Source organism: Patiria miniata, unplaced genomic scaffold, assembly GCF_015706575.1.
Source record: "Patiria miniata isolate m_02_andy unplaced genomic scaffold, ASM1570657v1 HiC_scaffold_5, whole genome shotgun sequence".
In the NCBI taxonomy this organism is placed as follows: domain Eukaryota; kingdom Metazoa; phylum Echinodermata; class Asteroidea; order Valvatida; family Asterinidae; genus Patiria; species Patiria miniata.
Genome location: NW_024037072.1, coordinates 39,684,810 through 39,709,244, shown reverse-complemented (window position 1 = coordinate 39,709,244; position 24,435 = coordinate 39,684,810). Strand labels below are relative to the sequence as shown.

The 24,435-nt window shown below is 41.1% G+C and overlaps 1 protein-coding gene across 2 annotated transcripts; it reads left to right on the top strand.

The window, feature by feature from the left end:
• Positions 1-341: 341 nt before the first annotated feature.
• On the top strand, positions 342-17,083 carry LOC119740918 (dnaJ homolog subfamily C member 4-like). Of its 2 annotated transcripts, none has more exons than XM_038216398.1 (7): positions 342-382; positions 3,464-3,582; positions 4,382-4,475; positions 5,693-5,925; positions 7,223-7,384; positions 8,683-8,769; positions 12,604-17,083. In XM_038216398.1, exons 2-7 carry the CDS (start codon positions 3,497-3,499, stop codon positions 12,686-12,688), a joined length of 747 nt encoding a protein of 248 aa, XP_038072326.1. In that variant the 5' UTR covers positions 342-382; positions 3,464-3,496; the 3' UTR covers positions 12,689-17,083. The 2 variants fall into 2 exon arrangements, with proteins under 2 accessions (XP_038072326.1, XP_038072327.1); XM_038216399.1 differs by lacking the exon at positions 342-382 and adding an exon at positions 458-477.
• Positions 17,084-24,435: the final 7,352 nt, after the last annotated feature.

The following is a 24,435-nucleotide window of genomic DNA, read 5'->3' as shown; positions in this document are numbered from 1 at the left end:
TTTGGGAAGTGCGCGTTATTGGTCTATGGCAGTCTGGTCTGCACCCCAATGGTGCGTCTGTATGATCTGTTAAATAGCGCCCTCAGTGTACCCGTCCTAAAATCAAAGCATATAAATAAGCCCATCTTTTGCTGAGTTACCCTCTTTTTTTAGTCCTTGATGTAAATTCTACTGCCACGAAAGAGCGTAAAGGTTTATTATTAAATTTTGTTTCGGATGTACATGTAGTAGACAAGAAAAAATTAACCAACGACTGATAATGCGACTATATACGCTGGTACATGATTTTGCGCATGCGCTGTGACCGTTACGTAAAAATATCAATAAAGGTCATCACGTCATTTGTCAAGCCGGCGTAGTGTGGACGTCCTTCTTCTTTCTGGTAGGTAGAATTATTTCCGTAATCCAGTACTTTGAGCCATATTTACGGAATTTCCTTTTTTTGGAAAGAATGTATGTTGCATCCTGACGCCACAGGTCAGTCATTGCAAAAATGTTGAAAGGACATGAAACTGAGCTGAGCTGAGAAACATGTTCAATTTTGTTGCACTCTAGCCATGCTAGCTTAAGTTCTACTTCTACTCTAGCCCCATAAATGTGGCCTATTTACTGGACTGCCTCCGTAAACATAGGCCACACATCCACATGTACAAAAATCGTGTCGACTTTGCCAAATTTTGATTTTCACATTTAGGCTTAGTTTGTAGGATTTTTTTGCTTTAGAAGCATACCCACCCTCTTTATCTGTTTATTATAGGCTAGTCAGAAAGTGCTGCCTTTTTCAGATGTCTAATTTTTGTGAAATTTCATGTTGAAATTTTGATACGCAAACGTGTAAAAATGAATCTGGAAATTTCACGAAAAATAAACATCTGAAAAAGGCAGCACTTTCTGATTAGCCTATAAAGAGGGTGGGTATGCTTCTAAAGCAAAAAAATCCTACAAACTAAGCCTAAATGTGAAAATCAAAATTTGGCAAAGTCGACACGATTTTTGTACATGTGGATGTGTGGCCTATGTTTACGGAGGCAGTCCAGTAAATAGGCCACATTTATGGGGCTACTTCTACTCTAGCCTCCATCTAGTCCGAGTAACTTGGACCCAACTTATCGCCTTTTTTAACATTTGGACATGGTCTGGCGATAGTAAGGTCCAAGCTAATACCGAGACCTAGACAACACAGTCCCAAAAACCAACATTTTCCAACAAAAAACATCAGATTTCGCCTTCAAAACGGCCTCCAAATTACTAGATATGTCACCTGAGGTACAAGTAGACATAGATGATTAAGATGGTTGTACTTAAGTTTACTTACGATCCGGAAAAAAAGTGAAATTTTCCGTTCAATTCTGAAGACCCCCTCTGCCTAGGTTGTCGTTGTTGTGCTCACGTTCAAAACTGCATGATAATGGCGTCTGACCTCGACCTCATGCAAATGTCGGGACGGCGCGCTTGCGCATAATGCACTGCATGCACGGCAGATTCCCCTGCGCCGCGCCGACGACTGTTTCCTGATGTAGAGCGCCAGCCATGCGCCTGGCTAGCCAGCGCGACTCCTAGGCGTACCGCGAAATTACACAGCACTCTACATCAGGAAACAGTCGTCGGCGCGGCGCAGGGGAATCTGCCGTGTCGTCACGACATTTGCATGAGGTCGAGGTCAGACGCCATTATCGTGCAGTTTTGAATGTGAGCACAACAACGACAACCTAGGCAGAGGGGGTCTTCAGAATTGAACGGAAAATTTCACTTTTTTCCGGATCGTAAGTAAACTTAAGTACAACCATCTTAATCATCTATGTCTACTTGTACCTCAGGTGACATATCTAGTAATTTGGAGGCCGTTTTGAAGGTGAAATCTGATGTTTTTTGTTGGAAAATGTTGGTTTTTGGGACTGTGTTGTCTAGGTCTCGGTATTAGCTTGGACCTTACTATCGCCAGACCATGTCCAAATGTTAAAAAAGGCAATAAGTTGGGTCCAAGTTACTCGGACTAGCCTCCATCCAGCTGACATAGCCCCACTACTTGTGGCCGCGGTATGCTGCGCTGAACCTCTGGCCACACACCGTGGTACCGCGCACTACTGAGGGTGTTTTCATAAAAATTACGGTCCGTTTCTTACATATGGTTGTATTCTATGATGTCCCATCTATCACTTCTGGGATGCTTAGGAGTAATGATGTTCAATTTTCCGAGATATTCTTGAATCTTTCTGGAGCCCATATGCACTCGTGAAACGTCTGGTGATGGCAGCCATTTTGAATATGACAAGAGATGACCTCAAGCTGTGACGTCGCGTTCATGCAAATTGCTTGTTGAGCGAGGGCGCGAGTTGCAAATGCGACGGCTGTTTCCTGTACCATGCATTTATCGTCTGGGGGCCACGTGCACTGATCTCTATTCAGGATCCACGGCACAGGAAACAGCTGTCGCATTTGCAACTCGCGCCCTCGCTCGACAAGCAATTTGCATAAACACGACGTCACAGCTTGAGGTCATCTCTTGTCACATTCAAAATGGCTGCCATCACCAGACGTTTCACGAGTGCATATGGGCTCCAGAAAGATTCAAGAATATCTCGGAAAATTGAACAGCATTACTCCTAAGCATCCCAGAAGTGATAGATGGGACATCATAGAATACAACCATATGTAAGAAACGGACCGTAATTTGTATGAAAACGTCCTCAGTAGTGCGCGGTACCACGGTGTGTGGCCAGAGGTTCAGCGCAGCATACCGCGGCCACACTAGTGGGGCTACAGCTGACAATGCTCATATTCATTCACATGTAGCGCTGGAGACATAATCTACATAGGCTATGTGTGAGAGTGTGGAAGTAAGAGGGCCTCTACAAAATGGTCCATTTTCACCTCTATAATCCCACCCCAGATTCCATGGACATACCTCACACCATTCAGCAGTCACTCACGAAGCTAATGGGACCTAATGGTCGACTTGAAACAGAACCAAAACAACTTAATTTTTTTTTAAATGTGAATTTTTTTGACGATTTTCTTCGGCGTTCATAAAAAATGTCCATTTCCAACGGCTGTCGTCCATCTTGTTTAAATAATTATTCAAATAAATGCATCACGTGATGATTATCAGAAGAAAAAAATTGCGCGATGTATGTGGGTACCACACCGCTTCAAGCGCCGCTAGTGGGTTCAATTTTCGTCTGGTGCGTTGTCGTGAAAAGCAATCAGAAAGCAAGACAACGCACCAGACGAAAATTGAACCGTTAATTTCAACGTTAGATAATTAATAAAAATAATAGATACCCGGCAGTGAACTGACCCCAGCCATGCCAGCAGCAGCAGACTGAGTGAGACTGTCTGAGTTGAGGATGGAGAAAGGATAGATCAGTGACTTTTTTTTATAATGATTCAATGTCGCATTTTAACAAAAAATAAGTCTTACTTTCACAAGGTAATAGTGTCCACTTCATACTTTCGACATCAGGGAATATTAGCATTAAACTGATAGAGTGCCGCTATGGATTCAGCACTGATGATATGTGTCAAATGCCAGCGACGTCTTGGGAGAGTTATTCGCAGGTCGTTCTCAGTACACAATCACAGGTGAGCCATAAAGACAACAACCTCTGTAGATGCATCGAGTCTGCACTGTATGTAGGTGTAGCTGGTTTCAGATGAGTAGATCAAAATTTGTTTGAAACATTTATAAACAAAATCAGACATGGTGCTCCAGAAAGAAACTGCTGAGTACAAGTGGTGTGTTGAAGTGTATTTCGAATTCACACAACAACATACTGATGGGATAAGGAAATCCTAGCTTTTGTAGAAACACCACATCTAGAAAGACATGAACTTAAATGCATTTCTTAGGTTTCAATATGTGTTCAAGAAAAAAAAAACAGAGTGAAGTAACCCAAAACTAGGAATGCACTTCGTGAGAATGTTACATTCCAACTGTGCAACTGCCCCAGCTGTGGCTCCACCATAGTTTGGGTAGTCCTAACTATAGTTTGGCCATGCAGTTGGGCAAGCGTAACAATAGCCAAACTGGAGTTGGGACTACCCAACTCTAGATAAGCTTTAGTTGGAGCAAGGGTTAACAAGAATAAAGAATTAAGCAGGATCCTCACAGTGACCTCTTGATGAATACCATGCTGGTGCTCCATCAGGATGATCAACCAAAGTATTCAGCCTCGATTAATAATGTTCCCAAGTTTTGTCAGTGTCTTGTTTTGTGCCACAACTGTTTTTGTCTTGAATCTCAACATAAGACCTTAGTTCTTCAAAATTAAAAAAAAAACCTGTGTATCAATTTTTGTCTCAAAAAGGATTTTTGGATAAATGTGTGATTTCTATCAATTCATTGGACAATTCCTATCCGCTCTTTTTCCTTGTATTGAAGCTTGCTACAGAGGAACTACTATCAGGTTCTAGGGGTCAAAAGGGCTGCCACGCCAAGTGAAATAAAGGCAGCGTATATCGATCTATCAAAAAAGGTGAGTGCACAACTTTCCTCCAGGGAGAGCTATTCATTGATGAAGTTGTGTCAATAAAAGTCTGCATGTGCCTGACCACTTTTCATTGGGAGCCTTAGAGATGCTGGTAGCAAACACAACGGTCCTTTCCAGTTGTTTGCGTTATCTTTAAGCTAATATGCGCATGGTGGTGTGCATTTACGGGCGGTACGGGAACCGGATACCCATTGAAGTAAAACATGGTTCCCTGCACACAGACTTGAAATCTGTTTCAGGTTTCCGTGTAGCCTGGTTTTCATTTTGAAAATCCCCCACAAATGGCATTCAAAACCTTTCTTCTTCATTGTTTGAGAATTTACTAAGTAATTTGTAAGGTTGGGTTCGGGTACCCAATCCCATAATCTGGAATCGGTACCTGACATCAGCGGTTGGGTACTTGGGTACCGGGTTCCGATGGACACCCCTATGTGCGCAGGTTCAAAATGATGTAAACAATAAAAAGGGACCAGTGTGTTTGCTTTCACCAAGCATCTCAAAAGTCTCCCATGTGAATGTTCACATCCACGTAGCATCTTTGCATGAGAGGAATGTTCTGTGGATGGGTGTCCAATGCACAATGCGAATGGTTGTCAAAGTGGTAATGGGTATTTTTCACAGGTGAGGGAATGATTATACACAGAGGCCATTACATCCCAGTCATTATCATTTGTCACGAGGCTTGATCATTTAATGGTGTCCTATTGAAACAGACAGTTCCATTTGTTTTTAACACAGTGTTGGATTAGAGTGGATTCAGGAAGTTACACTAAGGCCCCCCCAAAAAAATAGTCGGTCTCTGGTCAGCGCGCACGTCGATTTTAATCATGCTCGTCAACCTTTTTTTTCCTTCAAATATACCACAGAAGCTACAACAGCGCCCTCTATTGCCGCACCTCCTCAAATTGTTGTACCAAGGAGCACCAAGCAATGGGGAAATTGCACCAATGTATATGAGGACACAAAAAGCAAAATAGTACCCACCTTGTCTGTACAATTCAAGCTTGAAAAAAAAAAAAGCAAAAAAAAAAAAAAAAAAAAAAACCGCTTCGCCGCATCAATTCCGGAACTTCAGTCTGACCAGAGACCGACTATTTTTTTGTTTGGCCTAACTAGCAAAGAACACTTTCGGGTGTGGCTATCAGGGAAAAAAAAGCATTTATGATCAAGTGTATATATTTATCAACACGTTTTTGCTCCAGTTACATCCTGATGCTAGTCTGAGTAGACTGCATCAAGGTGAACAGCAGGACCAGCACAATTCCTTTGTTGAACTCAACCAAGCCTATGCAGTATTGAGCAAGTCGCTGTCAAGACGAGAGTATGATTTCAGCCTGAGTAATCCCGGTACCCAGACGGTCGGTGTCCGCGTCAGGAGAGCCGCACACGCCACAGCGGATGATCCGTACGGGGCACAACAGGGAGAGCATGATTGGTAAAGGCATTGTACTAGTCCTTGGTGTAGTGATTTCCAGAGTTGTAATTATCAAGCCATCACAAGTCCTCAGAAGTCACAAGCATTCATTCACAAGTCATTCAGTCCTCCTTATTCAAGAGACAAGCTGTTTATTTGAACCCAGTCATTGTTTATCCACTATTACTCGAACCCAACTTGTGATTTGACGTAATTGATATGTAATCGACTTGTGATTAGTGGTGTGCACTGTGCATTTACGGGTAGTACAGGAACCGGGTACCCTATTGAAGTAATACACGGGTACCCAGGTATTCGTAAAAGAGGGTTTTACCAAAACTGAAGACTACAAAAAAACACAACCTCTATTTCCTCTATTATCAGGAACTGTAGTACCTAATTAACAAAACTTAACAGTGAGAATATTGTTAAAGGGAAGATACAACATTTGCAAACATCAAAAAACGAAATGATCAAATTATCACGAAATATCTTACTGGATTGTTAGGGAATGACAGTCTGAAGCATCCTGTCAAATGGTGGCTCCTGGTGTGCTGACATTTTCAAGAAAACTTGTACTTTTCCAAGTTGGAGAAAACTGACCTTTTTTCAAAAAGTTTTCCTAATTTTTCATATTTAGTTATTCCGCATTTTCTTTGCAATTGATTACACACCTGTGTAAATTGCTCCGTTTCATCTTACGTGGGGTCAGGGAACCAGACAACAAAAACATGGTTGGTTTTCTTGGATTTTCCAGCATCTCCGAACCCAAAACGTGAAGCAAGTCAGTTTAACAATATTTGCTATAACATACTGATCCTTCAAATCCATTTAATTCTGAGAATTGCAGCAAAAACAAATGTTGTACATTCCCTTTAAGTGTCTGAAGGGCTTTAAAGCTTCACTGTGTAAATTGCAACTTTCGCGAGCTTCATCTGTCGCGCATTAAAATGCACATAAACGTGAAATCTGTTAGCCTGGTTTTCATTTTGAAAATTCTGTTTCATTGTCTGAATTTTTTTTCATTGTCTGAGAAGTAACTAAGTAATTTGTACAGTTGGTTACAGGTACCCGATCCCATAATCTGGAACCGGTTCCTGACATCAGTGGTCAGATACTCAGGTACCCGATTCAGATACTTGGGATTGACTTGCAATCGAATTGTGATCGGCTTTTGATGGGATATTGTAAAATGATTTTCCTGTGATTGACTTGTGATTGATTTGTGATTAACTTCACTAAAATAAAACCCAGCATGTTGTCCATGAATTATTTGCAAACCATTCATGATTGTTTCTTGATGTTCACCCATGTGTAGGTACAGAGACCTGGGTTCTTTCCATCAAGGCACCCAGAACGCTGGATCATGGGATAGTTACTACGGTATAAAGGGTGTCCGTAGAGTCAAAAGTGTCTACGTTGTCTACGGCTGTATTTTATTCCTGGTAGTAGGAGCTATGGTGCATTTCATTATTTTCAAGTAAGTGCATTTCCATTGTTTAACGTATAAGTCTGTGTAAAGTGGGCTTACAATTACCACCATGCCCACTTTGCTGGGAATAACTGCCATGATAAATGGATGAACACACCCATCTCTACCTACATGAGGGTAGACATGGGGTACCACTTCTGTAGACATTTACTTTCCTACTTTTGTACTCTTTGTGTCTATTGTAATCTCAAACACGACTAGCGGGGTACTGAGATTTCTGAAGACCCACTCAAAATAAAGTTCACATTGTCCCTATCTTTGCTCTTCATTCCTGGTACCCCATAAGGCCTATATGTATAAACACACCGACACACATCAGTTCATGCACATATGGCGTGGAGTACCTATGGCTTATTTCGAAATGAATGTTCACAAACCTGTAACATCTGTGCTTGACAGAAATATGCTTTTAAATACAGCTGTTCTTCAGATCTTTTTATCACTTGATGTTTGCCTTAAACTTGCGTTTCCCGTGCAGAGCCAATAACTCAGATAACCATCATGTCGCTAGAAATAAAGTAGTCTGTTCCCAAGCTTCTTCAAGACTGCTATGATCATTCCTGTCATCAAAAAAGAAATCCTGGACTGCAATGACATGAACAATTATCGCCCGATCTCAAACCTGTGTTTTGTATCGAAGGTAGTCGAGAAGGCTGTAGCAGGCAGGTTAAACGCACATTTGTTGAAGAACAATCTGCATGAAGCCCGACAATCGGCCTGCAGAAGGTTCTATAGTATTGAAACGGCACTTCTGAAAGTCCACAATGATATAATGTATGCAGTCAATGGCAAAAAGGCTGTGTTACTTGTCCTGCTCGACCTCTCAGCTGCCTTCAACACAATCGATCATGAGTTATTGATTCAAAGATTGTGCAGTAAGTTTGGAGTAACCGGTTTAGCTCTTAGCTGTTTCCAAACATATCTTAAAGACCTTTTTCGACAGATTGTACAGGTACTCTGAGACACGTCAGCAGAGACTGGAGTTCCTTATGGAGTTCCCCAGGGCTCTGTCCTGGGTCCTGTACTTTTCACTGTTTACACCTCCCCACTGGGACACATTGCTGGACAACATGACCTTCAATCACACTTCTATGCTGATGACACACAGTTATGCACCACATTGATACAATTTCACCCTGTATACTAGTCATATCTGGACTAGTTAAATAGCGCCCTCTTGTCTCCAAAAGCGTCTCAATACACAGACCTGGTCAATAGTTGTGGGAGGTGGAAGAGTTGCCTGAGAAACGAGAGGAATCTCTCATGTGTTTTTTTTTTCTTTATAGGCAAAGTAGTGACTACGTCATTAGCAGGTTAGATGAGAAAGACCGAAGAATAGCCACCATTTACAATGAAGCGAAGGCCAGAGCAAGGTGAGTGGCTCATATTTGGATGTCAATAACCTCTTTGGTACATGTATGTTGCACAGCTTTACACTGTACATTTGATACACTTGTACAATGTATCAGTGACAAACACAGGGGTTGCCTGTTTCTGATTTGGGGGATGTCAAACCCTCTGACTTGGGACACTTCGGCTCAACATGTGAACAGGTTCAGCAGTCCATTTCACGAAACAGTTCGCAGCTTACGTCATGCGTAGGATTTATGCAACAAATCTGTTGCATAGCTGCACAAATTACTAGCGATGGATTTCATAAAATTTGGTGTAGCTGCACAACATTTTACATAATTCAAACATCTTGGACGATGATAAAAACAGCTTTTACAGCATCTGTTTGTATATGATTTATGTTTTAACGAAACATTTGTTGAATCACCTCAGCCTGCCATTTTGGAAACAAGCTTGAGCAACTTTCATCAGAAATATGAACAGCTCTAAAAGTTTTGTCGCAGATAAAATAGTAATTCGTTTATTTCAAAAACGAAGCTGTTAGTTTCTTATATTGACCTTGATAAGTTGGACAAAAACAAGCTCCCCAACAATCACGATTAGTCAGTAAAATAGTAAATTATCACTCGCCAAAACAGCGTAATTTACGTAATGATCTGTTGGGTGAGTTGTGGACTCGCGCATTGTACAACTTTCTTGATACCTGTCATAACTGAAATGTTGAGCAACTTGCACAGTCTCCAGTAACATCTAATCGTATGCATGAGACCAATGTTTATGAGCATTTGGGTTGGACCTTAGTAAAGTAGTAGCAATAAAGTCTGTCACGAGCCAATAAAGCCAATCAGGCCAGCATTTAGCTCTGGTTTCCTTGACTTAGAATATTTCTATTCCCCCTGGATGGGATGCCTGTCCATCACAGGTTACTCCGCAGTTAATGCCAGTACCCATTTAAACTCCTGGGCGGAGAGAGGCAAGTGGGTTATAGTGGCTTGCCCAAGAACACAACATATGGCAAGCAGCTCGAATCGAACCCATGACCCTCTGATCATGAGTCACGAACCCTAACCACTAGGCCACACACACCCCATGGGTTGGACATTAAAGGCTTCTAAATGATTATAAGCTGAAGCTGGAGATGAAGCCAAGGTTTGGGTAACGGCTGTTGTCAATCCTGCTGGGATTAGAAGATCAGGAACACTGGATTGCATGTGATTGGTTGTGAATGCTTATGCTTCTCACTCTGATTGGTCAAACCAGAAATACTGGATGCTCTTCCAATTCCAGGGTTTTTATGCATTCTGCGTCCGATACACTTCAGAGACTTCCCTCTTTTAAATGTGGCCATTTACAAAATATAGTGTAGTCTGGCGAACAAAAATGGAAGCCATTTTTGAAGTGGTGCCATGCTCGCGTACACGCGGCATGCGTTCTTTAAGACAAGGCGCAGGTGTATTTTGGTAACACTTTTGGTTGAAGGAGCCCGGAGTGCATGTGTACTACCTGAGCGCAACTCGCGTGAGCCTGGTACCACAGTGCTACCTCAGAAAATGGCCGTCGCCGAATCACTCTGTATAAGATCCTTTGACTTGTGCAACAATGTGTGAAAATAATTATCTCCCCAGCTCAGACACAATAATCTACTCATAATAGAATAATATACAACTACATAGAGAAAATAAGGACTGGTTAACTTGTCTCACTGCCAAACATTTGCGCATAAATTACCGGATTTGTTTGTCATATGTGCCTAGCGTGCATTGAAATTTTCAAGAAGGCTTAGTCATTATATAAATGTGATTGAATTATTACTTTTGGCTCCATCTCATTTAAATGTACATTTTTTTTTTCATTTCTGATGTCAACACATGAACTGGTATTTGTCAGTGGATGAGTTGACATAACAGTTTCGATTTGAGTTATGCTTATTATTTAATAGGTGTTACCTATAATCTTTTTATTGGCTCTATGTAAGTTACATCATAAATTACATAGAACACCTGTTCAAATATCCTACTTTCACTTTTTTGGTTGGACAGATAATTGATTGATATTCCCTATGGACAGGTGCGCTAGTGTAAATAATGTTAGCATGTCTTAACCCTAGCAAGATCTTTATAGCGTGACATTGGAACATGAAAGACATGCTGGAAGACACGTACATGCATGGGAGAAAAGATAGCATGTGAACTTGAATGAATTGTAGAGAGACGTAGAGAGGGGTTGAGAGAAAGTTCAGTACATGTTCGTGTTTGGTTGATGTAACCTCGGAAGTACTGTTCAGTGTTCACTCTCCTTAGCCCCCCCCCCCCAAATAAAACAATCCCACACAATCAATAAGTGCAAAATCCAAGATTCATATAAAACCTAATATTGAGGGTAATGGACACCATTTTTGAGTGCTGATTTAAAGAAACAGTACAATAAATCTGAAGCAGGTTATTATAAAATGTACACTGTCTTAAGTCCAGTTCAAAAGATGTACTTTTTGAGAAAACTGTGAACTTGCATAGGTCTTCATTTGCTTGACGCAAAGCACAGGTTTCTGTTGCAAGCTTTATGGCTTGGTCCTAACCATCGCGAGGAATTGATGGTAATTCCTCTTTTCTCAAAAATGGCAACATTCTAGGCACCAGTGTTTCCCCTGCCCATTCAAACGTGAGGTGGCCCACCTCGCTACTTTCAGTGACCACCTCTCTCAATTTTTGCCAATATCACCACCTCGCTGTGAAGATTGGCAAAAAAGCAAATATCAATTGAAAAATTTTCATTTTGTGTAATATATGAGCATTTTCCTTTACCTCCATGTATCAAGAACTCACAATTTCGATGTGTTTTTGGAATCATCGCGCATTTTTGTGAGCGCTGCATTCTTTTCAGTTTGCAGACTGTAAATTTCGTTTCAATCATCAACTTGAATTGTTACCACCTCGCTCAGTTCATTAGCCAGGGGAAACACTGCTAGGCACAATGATTTCACAGGATGCATGATCCTATTATTAATAGTCCAGTAGGATGTTTCATGATATGTTTTGACAGTTTCATTTTTGAGTGTTTGCAAATGGTGTCCAGTACCTTTAAGGACCCCTGAAATATTGAAAGTCACTGAAGGTTACCATTCAAAAGAAACTACAAGAGGCAAGAGAAGACCCTTCCGAAAAGTTTAAAATACTCAGGAGAAATGAAAAATATTCCAATTAAAATTACACAATCCAGCAAAGCTTTGAAGCCTGAACCAATTTATATGTCACACTCTGCATAGGGAACTGAGACAATGTGCAGACATCAGAGCTCATAGCCATTTACAAGGTATTTATTTAAACATTTATATTGCACAAATTCCATATGAATATGATCATTGCACATCAATTGTTATCCCTGTTCATCAGAAATGAGATCATAATTCTGCAGCAGCTCGAGATCAGTGCAACTTGGTCTCTACCTTCACAGGTACCTATGTACAGTCGACCCTCGTTATAACAAGGTCGATGGGACTAGCCAAATTACCGCTTCATAACAGGAATGTTGTTATAAAAGGACAGCGAAACAAAGAAACACACAGAGAACCTGAGATTTGGGACCTCAGAATTTGCTATTTATAAGCAGAACCTCTTTATAAAAGTGCTCTTTATAATGAGAGTCGACTGTATACTCCTGTTTGGAGAGAGGCAATCATAGTGAAGTGCCTTGCCCTAGAGCACAAGCACCATGTTCCCCGTCAGGGTTTGAACCCACGTACCATGTCAGCACACGAGTCGAACACTGTATTACAGTGTAACCATTGGACCACAGCGCCCCAAATTTAAGTTTACTGGGACTGATAGTACCCTCTGATTTTTTGATTTGCATCGCAGGCAAAATGGCAACAAGAAACAGATTGAGTTGCTGAGAGCAAGACAAGAGGAGTTCAACCTGAAGCGCAAAGACGATCAGAGATGATACCTGTCTGGTGTCTGCCAATGATAAGTGAGCTGCACATTGCCTGCCTCTTTTCTTCCCACCAGAATTTCTCGCCATCATTTGAGCTGCCACCAGCAGTTAGACCATGTGCATGTGACCTAAACCTCTTTGGGCATATTTTAACAGTAGCAATGTAACTGATTTATTATTTTAGTCTTTCTTCGTTTTATGAATGCTCCTTGTTGTTAGTAACGAAACCAAGCATTCCTCAAAGCTGCCCATGCCGCTGTTGCCCGCATGCTTTGAGAAGTCTGTTACTGTAATTTACTTCTGGTAATGAAACCAAGGATTCCTCAAAAGTGCCCTAGGCACTGTAGCTTGCAAGCCTGAAGAAATCTGCAGAGAGAAGACAATGAAGAAATGACAGTTTTAGATGTGGGAGGAAAACCCCAGAAAAATATTCTGGGAAAACCCACAGAATCAGGTAGGGACTGAAACCCAATCCACGTGTGGACCAGGGCAGGAATCGAACCCAGGCCACAGAGGCAGAAGGCGAGGAAAGGACCACCGTGCCAACCTGATTCCCCACAGTTGTCTTTTCTGTGAGGAGAAGACAACGAAGAAGCTGGAAGCATTCAATTTGGACGTCAGAGGAAAACTCCAGATATATATTCTGGGCAAACCTCACAGTGTCAGGCACAGGCTATAAAATTGACATATGAGCCTGGATTGGATCACACAGGAGGAAGATGAGAGCATCACTGTGCCAAAATTATTCTCCACAAAATAGAACGGAATACAGGAATTCCTAAGATACGGGGAATTCCTAATCCATAATCTTGTATTCATATATTGCCCAAAAGGCTTTTCACTAATCATCCGTGGGTTCCATTCATAACGCATAAGTAGGAATGTTAAGGGAAGTGAACAATTCTTTATATGCCACAGTGATATTTAAGATTATTAAAACAATAAATTCACATTTTTTTTATTTGAAGGATGGTGTGCACATGTAAATGCACATTGGAATTGACTTCAAGAGGAATTTAGACTTCCTTTACACTTACCAGATTTTGTTTCGCCGCTTGTCTATTTGAGTCACCATCTGTTCTCCTACCCTGCCTTGCTAAGAGGGGGGGGGGGGGGGGGGTAGGGGAGGGGGTGTCATATCATTTCCCCATCAGCTACGGACCTTTCAATGACACAAGCCACTTTAAAAAGGAAACTGGCCTGTCAAGTTGTTTCCAATCCTGAAGAGAAAATTCTCCTTTTTTTGTCACAGAGATGATTACTCACAGTAGTTCAAAGCAAAGTTCATGCCCCCACTTCTATATTTGTTTCAGGGAGTCACTTAGTTTGATTTCCACATCTGTTTGCATACAACTACACATTAATGCTAAAGAGTTCAGGCACAGCCCAGCATTCAGGATAGCTTAATTTAAAGAAAGTAATATGATGCATTGTTGATTAATAATAACCATTGGTTCAAAACTATACTGTCATCGAAGACGCATGAACGCGTGACATCACATAACATCGTGTCAACGATTTTATCAAAATAACTGCTGATCTGGACTACTTCATCGAGATACTAAACTGCCTTATTGGGATATGACTATGACACAGTGTGAGGTGTTTTGTTTTAACCCCCAAAAATGCATTGTTTACGAGAGTTGGCACAGTATCTTCACCGTGCTGGAATTTCTTTCCCCTTTTAACGTCTGCTTGTTCCTAACCACTCAACCAAAGGGCTTTGCCGTTGGCAAATCTCTTTATATTGAGAAAACTCAAAGTATTTTGGGTACGTTATCGCCATGGTCCATGCATGTACATTCTGTGCGCAAGAGGCATGCGCACATGGAGGTGTCGACCCAAGATCGCCTGTTACAGAGAATTAATCCACAGAGTGCTTAAGCAATTAAATAGTCACTGCAGTGCCGTTGGATAAGGTGGTGGGTAGGAGTGAAACTTTTGAATGAACTAGAGAGTGCTGTGTTGATGATGAGTCCAAGATGTTGCGTAGCTTGCGAAGCTCCTAATTGTGTCAAGGAGCATCCTCCTCTCCATCATGTCCAAATGGCTCATTTGAGCAATCTTGTATAGTCTTGTCATCAGATTCACAATCTATGACTAAAGATAAAATCTCTGTTCCAGACTTTCGTGATTTAAAGCGATTTAAACATCTTTCCGCGACAAGGGGAAATCATTCTCCTGTCCAAGCCATCATGGTATTCGATGAAAAGCAAGTGACATGTCTTTGGCACCAGTAACAGCTTAAGAACCGGGCTTGTCACACATCATTTGTCAGTGGTGTGATTTTTATAGCAACTTCGAGTTATTTGTGTGTTGTTTTGGCTCGAGCTTTTTTGACTCATCCCATCAAACAAAGAGCCCGTCCTGGATTAACGCCTCTGGAGAATCGAGCCAAATATCAAGCTGCCAATGTTGACATACTGTGTGGCCTCCCACCCCAAATCTGCACTGGGAAGAATAAACACTCGCTGAACCCAAGACTATCTCGATTGCTGCTCTTCCAACAAGAAGTGACAGGCCACTTCCAGATCGTCGTTTGTCACTTTCGGATGCACCCCATATACATCTGTGATGAGATGTGCGGTTTCGAATCCAATGATTCCACTGGCGACCACTGGCAAGAGGAAGCCATCTAATGAAATCGTGGCTTCAGGCCTGTTTCCAATCTAACAAAAATGCTTTAAAGTACACAAGTTTACTGATGCCTGAACGGTTTTCTTTCTTTTTTCTCCCCAGTAAAAATGGATTACTGTTAACAAGCTGTTGCAGTTTTTATTATACTTCAAGAATATTTGAATCCGATCTTGTTGTTTCAATTTGTTGAGGGGTTCAGCCTTTTTTTTTCTTTCATAAAACAATTGTCCCTCTGAAATACGTTACATCTAATGGTAGATAACTTCATGCAACATTGATATGAACCTTTTTCTGGCTCAGAAAACTGCATGTGTGTCTGGTATGACAATTTTGACAGGAGTTGACACTGAGAAATATCAGGATCTTTTCAGAAATTGGGCTGCTGCATGTGACTCACATCACTTGGGAATTGTAGAGGTGCATTCACATTTGGATAGGTGATGTGTGATATCCTTTCCCTATTGTGCATGACATCATCTGGTGAACCTTTTTTGAACACATTTCTCACTAAAAAAACAGATTTTTTTTTAACTATTATTATTATTATAGATTTAAGTCAACATCTTTCTTGAAAGCACACAACATTTCTGTCTTTTTAACTAGTCTGAGTATCATCCGTTGTTCACGGAGCCCTCTCCATAACAAACGTCCGATATATTATGAGAGCAATGCAAATTTTATGCGACCCCATGCGCCAGTCAATCGGAGTCGAATTTAGAAAATGTGACGTCATTTCGATCAGAAATGTGGACTAAGCTGTTGATTGGTCAATTCTGCTGCCATGCTTTTGTAATTCAACAACGGGTTACTGGAGACTCGATAGAAGGCGCCCGCTGAACGGTCACAATCTCGAGATCAAGGCACATAGCTAATAGCCGAATCTGGGTGCTCATATGTCATATATCCTTGCTGTTCAAGGGGATATTCTACAGACCCGCTGTTATACATTTTTTTTTTAAATTAGGCGCTTCATTTTCAAGACAAGCTTTTAAGACAAGCTTAGACTCGATGAAATCTGGCTTAATTCCCTAAAAGCTAAGAGCTATGAATTGGCCTCAAGAGTATTATGAATTGTGTCACTGGACTTTACAAGTTCAGTGTATTTTCCCCCGAGAAATCTCGGGGGAATTTGGGGATATAATTCCCACTAAACGGACTCGTCATCAGCACTGTCAGCTTTTTATCATTAGGCCTGTAACTTCGCAGAAGGGGGTGTTTTGCAAGAGGTGTATGAGGGAGGCATTAACTGATTAATTCCCTGTGGCTGAGGATCGAGTCCTATTAGGCGCCTTATCACCGCACACCCCTGGGACACCGCAGTTTTGGCCATGGCACTGTGGCATCTATTGCAAAATTAACTGCGACATATACACTGGATAACTGAGGTGTCCCAAGAGTGATATCAAGCACGTGCTTGAAAATACATTGTAATGAGGATTGTTAACCCCCATTTTAGTTTTGATTAACATGCCTTAGTTAGTAACTTAAGTTTTGTCCGAGACATGTTTTACTTCCTTTAACATAATAACTGGTCAGGCGTCTTTTTTTTTAAATATTTTTTTTTTTTTTAAGTGGCCACATGATACTGCAGTGACTAATACTCTTGGTGACTTAAATATCTGCATAAGATTTGAATAATAAATCTCACTAGTGGATTAATGTTTGTTAATCCACTGTGTTCAACTTTTGTTATGTGCTTGAAGGCTAGAGGCGCAATAGCAACTCGGAATGAAAGCGTTGTTCAGAGGGTTGCAGCTGCCTATGATTTTAAAAAAAAGTTTTTCGAAGGGGGGATCGAATTTGTTGAAGACCGCTGAGAGGACAACTTTAATACGCCTTTATAACACCTGTTTCTAGCTTCTTTTGTTGTCCTCCTATACTAAGGAATATCTCCCTTGACACTTGCCCAAGTCACATGGGTTCCATGCTCCATAATGGAACATTTCCTGTGATCTTATTGAATCACAAACACGTGATAAATTCACCGGGTATCGGTTGAGTGATAGGTCCGCGTTGGTTGTGGGACCCGCCGTCTGTGCACTTCTTGCTTACCCCGGCCCCCGGCGCCCGGTGAGTTTTCTCCCGTGGCCTAACCCCACGAACCGGTGTTGTGTTGGCGCACAGCTGAAATAGGTGATGTGTATATATTCCCCTAGAGATAGGTGTTTGCGCTCCGCTGTAATGAGAGGCTAGCACGCAACATGCAAACAGTATACATGAATGTATCAAAACCGTATACTGTGTTGATTGAATAGATTCTCTACACCCAGAGGGTTTGAAGTCCTTAAATGCGGAGACTATCATGTTCCTTTTCGGGTTCCATTCGGAAGTGTACTTTCCCCCTCATGAAACGTAAATAAAACTACTTTTGCAGCAATATGAAGGGAGTATAACTTGACAGGATATTCCAAGCTTAGGCCGCCTAGCAAGAGTGCTTAGTTTCCTCTACAAGCACTCTGTAAGTGCTGTCAGAGAGTTTGTGAGAGAATTATATTTTTTTCAAAAGTGGTTTGAACATTTTGTAATTTCTTTTTTTAAATTGCAGCAAATCTCTTATTTTATGCGAACCTATGTAAAGAACTCACTAATAGTACGGCAGATAGGTGATGGGATTGTGCCTTTGATGATACAAGCATGGAATTTGGCACACAGTCAGAGTATGTCATAAGAAAGATATTTGGGTATAGGACCACCGCAGATTTGTCCTTTGAGAAAAATATTGTTAGAATAACAAGCAATGGCAGCTATTTTGAAAATTTTGAAAATTACTTGTTATTCTACCTATATTTGTTCAAAGGACATATCTGCGATGGTCCTATAGCCAAATATCTTTCTCATGACATACTGTGATGTGTGCCAAATGCCATGCTTGTATCATCAAAGGCACAATCCCCCAAATATTTCCCCTATCTGCCCCACTTTAAGTGTGGAACTTAGAACCTACTTACCTGTATTAACTGGATTTTAAGGTGTCTTCCAATTTTAAAATTGTTTCAGCATTAATATCTTACTACTGTAACTTACTGTAAATATGACCTCTAAATTATTTTTGATGGATTCCAAGTGTACATTTTACAAGAAACGATCAGTTTAGATTTAATTTTTAAAATGTATTCTGTCTGCAGCTTTGTTTTGATTTCTTTTATAAAAAATCCGGAATAACTGTGTGCATACATTATCTATTTTTTAATTATAGACCACGATATTGAAGTGTGATATGTAAAAGAGTGTTATTCAAATGAATAAATAACCCAGGAAACTGGTGCCGAGTCGAATGTCTCTATTGCACTGATTGTGTCCTTTTTTGAGATTCATGGGTAATCACAGTTGAGAGTTGAGAACCGATTTGTGTAAAGAAAGGTTCAAGTCTGAACGTTTCGGACCTTTGGAAGTCTTGTGCACCGCGTGTAAGATGCATATCACTGTTTGGTAGCGGAACTAGTTCTTTGATTCCGAGAAATCGGCGAACGGCTCATAAAATCTCTGATTATATTACCCATTGCATAAAAAGGTTATGTATACATTACCTGCAAATGAGAATTTTAACACATACCATCTGTCAAACAAAACGGGATATATAATGCAGATGAGTTGTATTTTGTGTAATATGTCTCGAAATCCGAGCGTGGACGTCCCCTTTCCGATGTGGGGTATTATTGCTGTTCAGTTTATCACAGCAACTTCTCCGTGTATCGTGTATGTTGCGTATTATTTTGTATGTGAGGAGGAAACTGCGTTAATTGGTCTGTATCTGTAGCTTTGACGAGCGGAGGCGTGGACAGGCAAACTTTCGGGACAACTGTGTGGCAGTTGATGATAAGATACGACCGACAGAATCTCTGTGCTTTGCGTCAAGACCCAGTGTGTGATACATGAACCCCGTTATTGTTTCTGATCAATAAATCATTCAGTTGCACTGAGTCATAACTCCGTATACTGAATCGTGTAATTGAAAGCAAACATTAGCTGTCGTTATTTCTGAGGGTGTCCGACCCGGTCCAATTTGGCTGTTCCCCTTCACCTTGACGTCATGTCTTTCAACGGGGATCCCCATCCTTGCCGGAAGTAAGGCGGATGTAATGCTAAAGGGCACATCTTTCAGACCCAAACAAGTGGTGGGGTATACACTATAGTAAGGGGTACGGGTCTGGGTATATGCCCTATGCGCCGCATGCACATCCCCGTTGCAGCGCTGTGCTCTAGTTACATGTGGGCTACTTTGAACATACAGTTGAAAAGGTTAAAATGGAGATTGTCTTTTCCGTTGGCGGAATACAGCAGTAAATTACTGTTTCTACTCTTACGAATATGCTGTATTTCCCCACTTGATGATTAAGATCTTCGATGGTGTGATGGGGGTCGGATGCGGAGCAACTGATCGGACAGTGCAACTGATCCAGGGTACGTGGAAGCAGAGAAACCCGAGTATGCAAAGATTCAGGGAGTGATATTTCCGGACGGGGGAATGCTTCCTCCTCCGATCCCTCCTCAGATTTGGCCCTGACCTCAGAATTTCTCATAGACCAAGAAAAAAAAAAGACATGAAATTTATCTTCGAGACCTTGATCAAAGCTGCAAACTTGGAGCCATGGAATAATTTGCTTGTCGGCATGGTGAGCGGCGGGAGTAATTAAATAAATGTTCACATCGTTGATGTTAATCTCTGACGCCATGTTGTTGCTGTGACTCACGGGTATAGTCGCTTGACAGTTCAGGAAATTCAGGGAATGTTTTTAAATAAAATGTTGCAAACTTTTGCAATTCTGCTGCATGTTGTTGTGTACTACATTAACCGCAACAAGAAATAAGAAGCACTGTTTTGCAGGCTCTTAAAATGCAGTGAATGTCCTTTTCAGATATGAGACGGACATTTTTTGACTGCCTTAAGCACTGTCGGAATTTTTTTTCAAAAAAATTGTGACGTGATGCAATTAGAAGATTTTTTTTTTGCTGGACAAACTCCATAATGTTTTGGGAGCGTATTCGAAACCCCGTTCTCGTTTCCGAATGACGGGAACCAACACGCGAACAGTGTTCGCGAACAGGATTCTCACTAACCACTTAATACTGGGGAGTAAATGAAGAACGTCAAGAACAAAGATGGCCCATACCTGAACTTGCGTTAATCTTTGTGAATAAAATCATGAAAGCACTCATTCAGTGCAGGAGCCGTAACGATAAACTGTACGTGGTTATAGAGTGGGCTTGTCAGCCTTAATAATATCTTTGCCATTTGTTATAGCTGTTCCGGGAATTCAATTATCTTTATATTAATTCAATTAATTGTCCCCTCTTTTCATTCGGCGTATTATTAATACGGCGGCTGCCATCTTGAATTTTTGCCCAGCTGCACTCCACACGCACTTAAGCGTTCGCAGTCGGCAACCTGAGTCCCGAGAAAACTGTCCACAGGTGTCGTTACAACTGAACAAGTAATAACATCAGATGACGTATCACCAACCAATAATGTAACAACAATTGACCGATAGTGTATCACTAACCGATAATGTAACCAAAATTTACCGATAGTGAATAGTAAATGTAACTGCACTATCAGTCAAGTTTTGTTACATTATCGGTTAGGCCTAATAATGTAACACAAATTTACTGATTTCTAACGTGACATTATCGGTACATTTTGGTTACATTATCGGTTAGTGATACAGTATCGGTCAACTGTTGTTACATTATCGGTTGGTTATTACATTATCAGTTGTAACAGCGGGTCACGGCTCGAGAACAAGGTTAATGTTTCGAATACGCCCTCCAATTAAGTCCAGACAACTGACAGACAATTGCGTGACGAAGCGGACGTATCGCCGTGATCACTTGTGTACACCTGCTCACTTTTGTTCGGACTTTCCTGGAATGGACGGGTTGACATTTTACCACCTGTGGTTGGATTGAACAGTCAACGACAACTAAATATATCTCCATTTGTTTTGAATGTCCCGAGGAGAGAGTTTAAAGCCCGGTTCATACTCGGCGCGAACGCGAATTTGTGTCGTCATGGGGAGTATTCGCGCTGCGAATTCGTACAAGTTGAACATAATTCAACTCGGGCTAATTTCGCAGCGAACGCTTCGTGACGTCAAATTCGCTTCGCATCACATTCGCGTGGAGTATGATCCGGGCTTAAGTCCGTTAGTTAGTAACAAACGTTGCCATTGTCTATTGCTCTTACATATTTTGACAGATTTCAACCAAACGTTAAAAGTATCAGTAACCTAGCCCCAACATGTCAAATGACCAAACTGGGGTCAAAGGTCATCATGAGGTCACCGGGGTCAAAAACCTGTTATTTTTTTAAAACCCAAAACACTGTTCCTTCCAGAATTCACATGGCACAACCACGTGATTCATGCACGAATGCGTTGGCCCGCAGCTTCTGAGATATTTCCGATCGAACTTGTTCTTATATTTGTTAAATATCTCCCAAGAGTTAAGCTTGTCTTCCTTTTTGTCTGGTTATTTAAGGTTTCTTTTCTGTTTCCTGATAATGTGTGTTGGGGTGGGGGGGGGTGGTAGTGACCCCTTTGCGGGTCCTATTGTCTCTGAGTGATATTACCAGATACTGGCAGCGAAAGGTAAAAATGCACCTTGCTCTTCACGTATGAATCATTCTGTCCTGAAGATGAAAGGTCGTATAATGTGGGCCAGGTGCTACTTGCTGGCATATGTCAAAGATAAGAAATACACAGGCCTACTAGGGAGCATCATTCTTGTCCCCCTCCCCGAAACAAAATGTTCATTTAAAGATGGATTCCCTGTGTCATTTTCGAGTATCTTCTTGAAAAAATAGATTTATTTTCCATTGCTATTTTCCTAGCAATATAAAAGGTACCGGTATTTACTTTTGAATGAGACATTGAAAAAAAAAATCCACCGACGTTTAGTTATTGGCTAATTTTCACAAAATTCGAATTATTGGCTGCCAGACAATAATTCGGCTCTCGCGCGCAGGGCGGGTTATTGTGCACAAAACCAAAGCCCTTCTATAGAGCTTTGCAGACGCCGAAAAACGGGACAAAGTAGTTTTTCACACAAATTTAAACTTCGTTATAAAGATCCTTTTTTTAAGAGCATGGGGTAATATGCATTTTGAATTTCTAGCAATAAATATCCATTTACAGAATGTGATTTCTGTGGAAAGTGATGAACATTATCAAAAACAAATCGGCTTAGGTCAGGTTTTCATTTCTGATTTCTTCAACTTTTTTTGTTGATGGATCTTTCCGATGATTGATTATGATGATGCGAGGCCCCCTAGGTGTCCGCAGCATGGCTGATCCGGAAATGTGATTTGTTCTCATTACGTTGTGGGAGTAAAGATAGTGTGAACCATGTGTGGAGCCATGAATCTTACTGCATTAGTACGGTAAGGTCTCAGTGATTGATACTGGCTCTGGAAGATCCACCGATAAAAGAGGGTAATTCAACCAATATCAGTTTTTACCCAGTCTGCTTGGTGGCGACATAGTAATGAGAATTGACCTTCGTATTTTGTATGGATATCTTCTAATTGTGTTTGATATAAATGTCTTCAGTCAGTCTACATACGTCCGATCAACTTCGAAATATTCAACCGGAAATTCGATTAAAAAAAACCTGTATGCTTAAATTCTTATGATTTTTTTTAGTCACGAATTAGCTTGGCTGTATTATGCATGATGGTCTTTATATAGAAAACACATCTTGCCGCGTGGCACTGATGAGCGAATCGTGGGAAATTGGGGTTAAAGTTGTCAGTTTTATCTTTGTCATTATTTTATAATATTTTCAATATTTTGTTAAATTCAATTCGGTGGGTTTTTTTTGTTTTTTTTTTTTATAGCTGCGGGATAGCAGCTCAATAAGTAATCACGTCTATCCGGTATCCGTTTGTCCGTTAGTTATACAAGCGTTGACATTATCTATTGCTCCTACATATTTTGATCGATTTCAACCAAAGTTTGTCAAAAGTATCAGTAGCCCAGCCCCATCATGTCACCTGACCGAACTGGGGTCAAAGGTTATCATGCGGCCATTCGGGTCAAAACCTTGATTTTGTTTTATTCAAAACATTACTCCTTCCAGAAATAACGTGGCACAATCACGTGACTCAAGCACGAACACGAATTCGTTGGCCCGCAGCTTCCGAGATATTTCTGATCAAGCTTGTTTCTGATTAAAAAAAAACCCAAACATTTAGTGCAATTCAAAATTGTTTTGATGATGCTGCACACGTCGTCGATCCCGTATGCCAACACATCCTTTTCTTCCGTGATTCTTGCGCGCTCAGTTGATAGACAAAATTGCTTCATCTCACAACATGTCATCGTGTGCAAAAAAAACATGCATGTACTTGGAACCCCGTCCCATTCCACAACCGAATGACTCTCGCTCTGACCCAGTTTTTTTCCCGAGCAAGCAGCAAATGCCGGTCACCAGTGTGCGAGGCAAGGACACAAGTTGGCGGCACACGGGCCCAGCCGAGGAATGATTGAATTCCATCCAGTCATATTTTCAGGAAGAAACCTGGAGCCTGCAGAATTACCCAGGAAGGATATAGGCTGAGTGGTTTGGCCCCCCTGAGCACAAAGTGGAAGGACATTTCCCCGTCCCCCCTCTCTCATTCCCTGCCAGCCAACTGCATCTGATAATAAATTTGCTGGGCCTGAAATTTCGTGATTTATTTTGGAAGACCGTCAGATTTGATAGTTCCGCCTGTCAAAACAATTTCCCGTGTCAAAATCAATATTTCTACAGAATATTCCTAGGAGTCGTTATTTTGGGGGAGGGGATTTAAATTCCTAGGAATTTCCCACCTTCTTCATTAGTTAGAAAACTCCCCCTATCCCGCCCCTCCCCTCCCACCAATTAAGGGCAAAGTCTTCTGCTGAATCCCATAGAGCTCAATTGAACGTACTCGGGTTTACTTCACCGGACAAACTTCAAGCTCTACTCTTTCATGTAGGACAATTTTTAGAACAATCTCTACAAAGATGCAAAAGCTTGTTCATTTTTACATCCAATCTCCTGATAACGGCAATTGTGTAATAACGAGTAGTTAATACTTGAATCGATAAGCTGTTCATATTTTATTAGACGTGCATGACAAGAATCATATTCATGAGAAA

What these genes read in the sequence shown, in the direction of transcription:
- LOC119740918 (XM_038216398.1), top strand. Translation starts at nt 3,497, where the DNA reads ATGGATTCAGCACTGATGATATGTGTCAAATGCCAGCGACGTCTTGGG. An exon ending in TTCTCAGTACACAATCACAG is followed by an intron (nt 3,583 to 4,381) that starts GTGAGCCATAAA and finishes CTTGTATTGAAG; the next exon opens with CTTGCTACAGAGGAACTACT. An exon ending in CAACAGGGAGAGCATGATTG is followed by an intron (nt 5,926 to 7,222) that starts GTAAAGGCATTG and finishes ACCCATGTGTAG; the next exon opens with GTACAGAGACCTGGGTTCTT.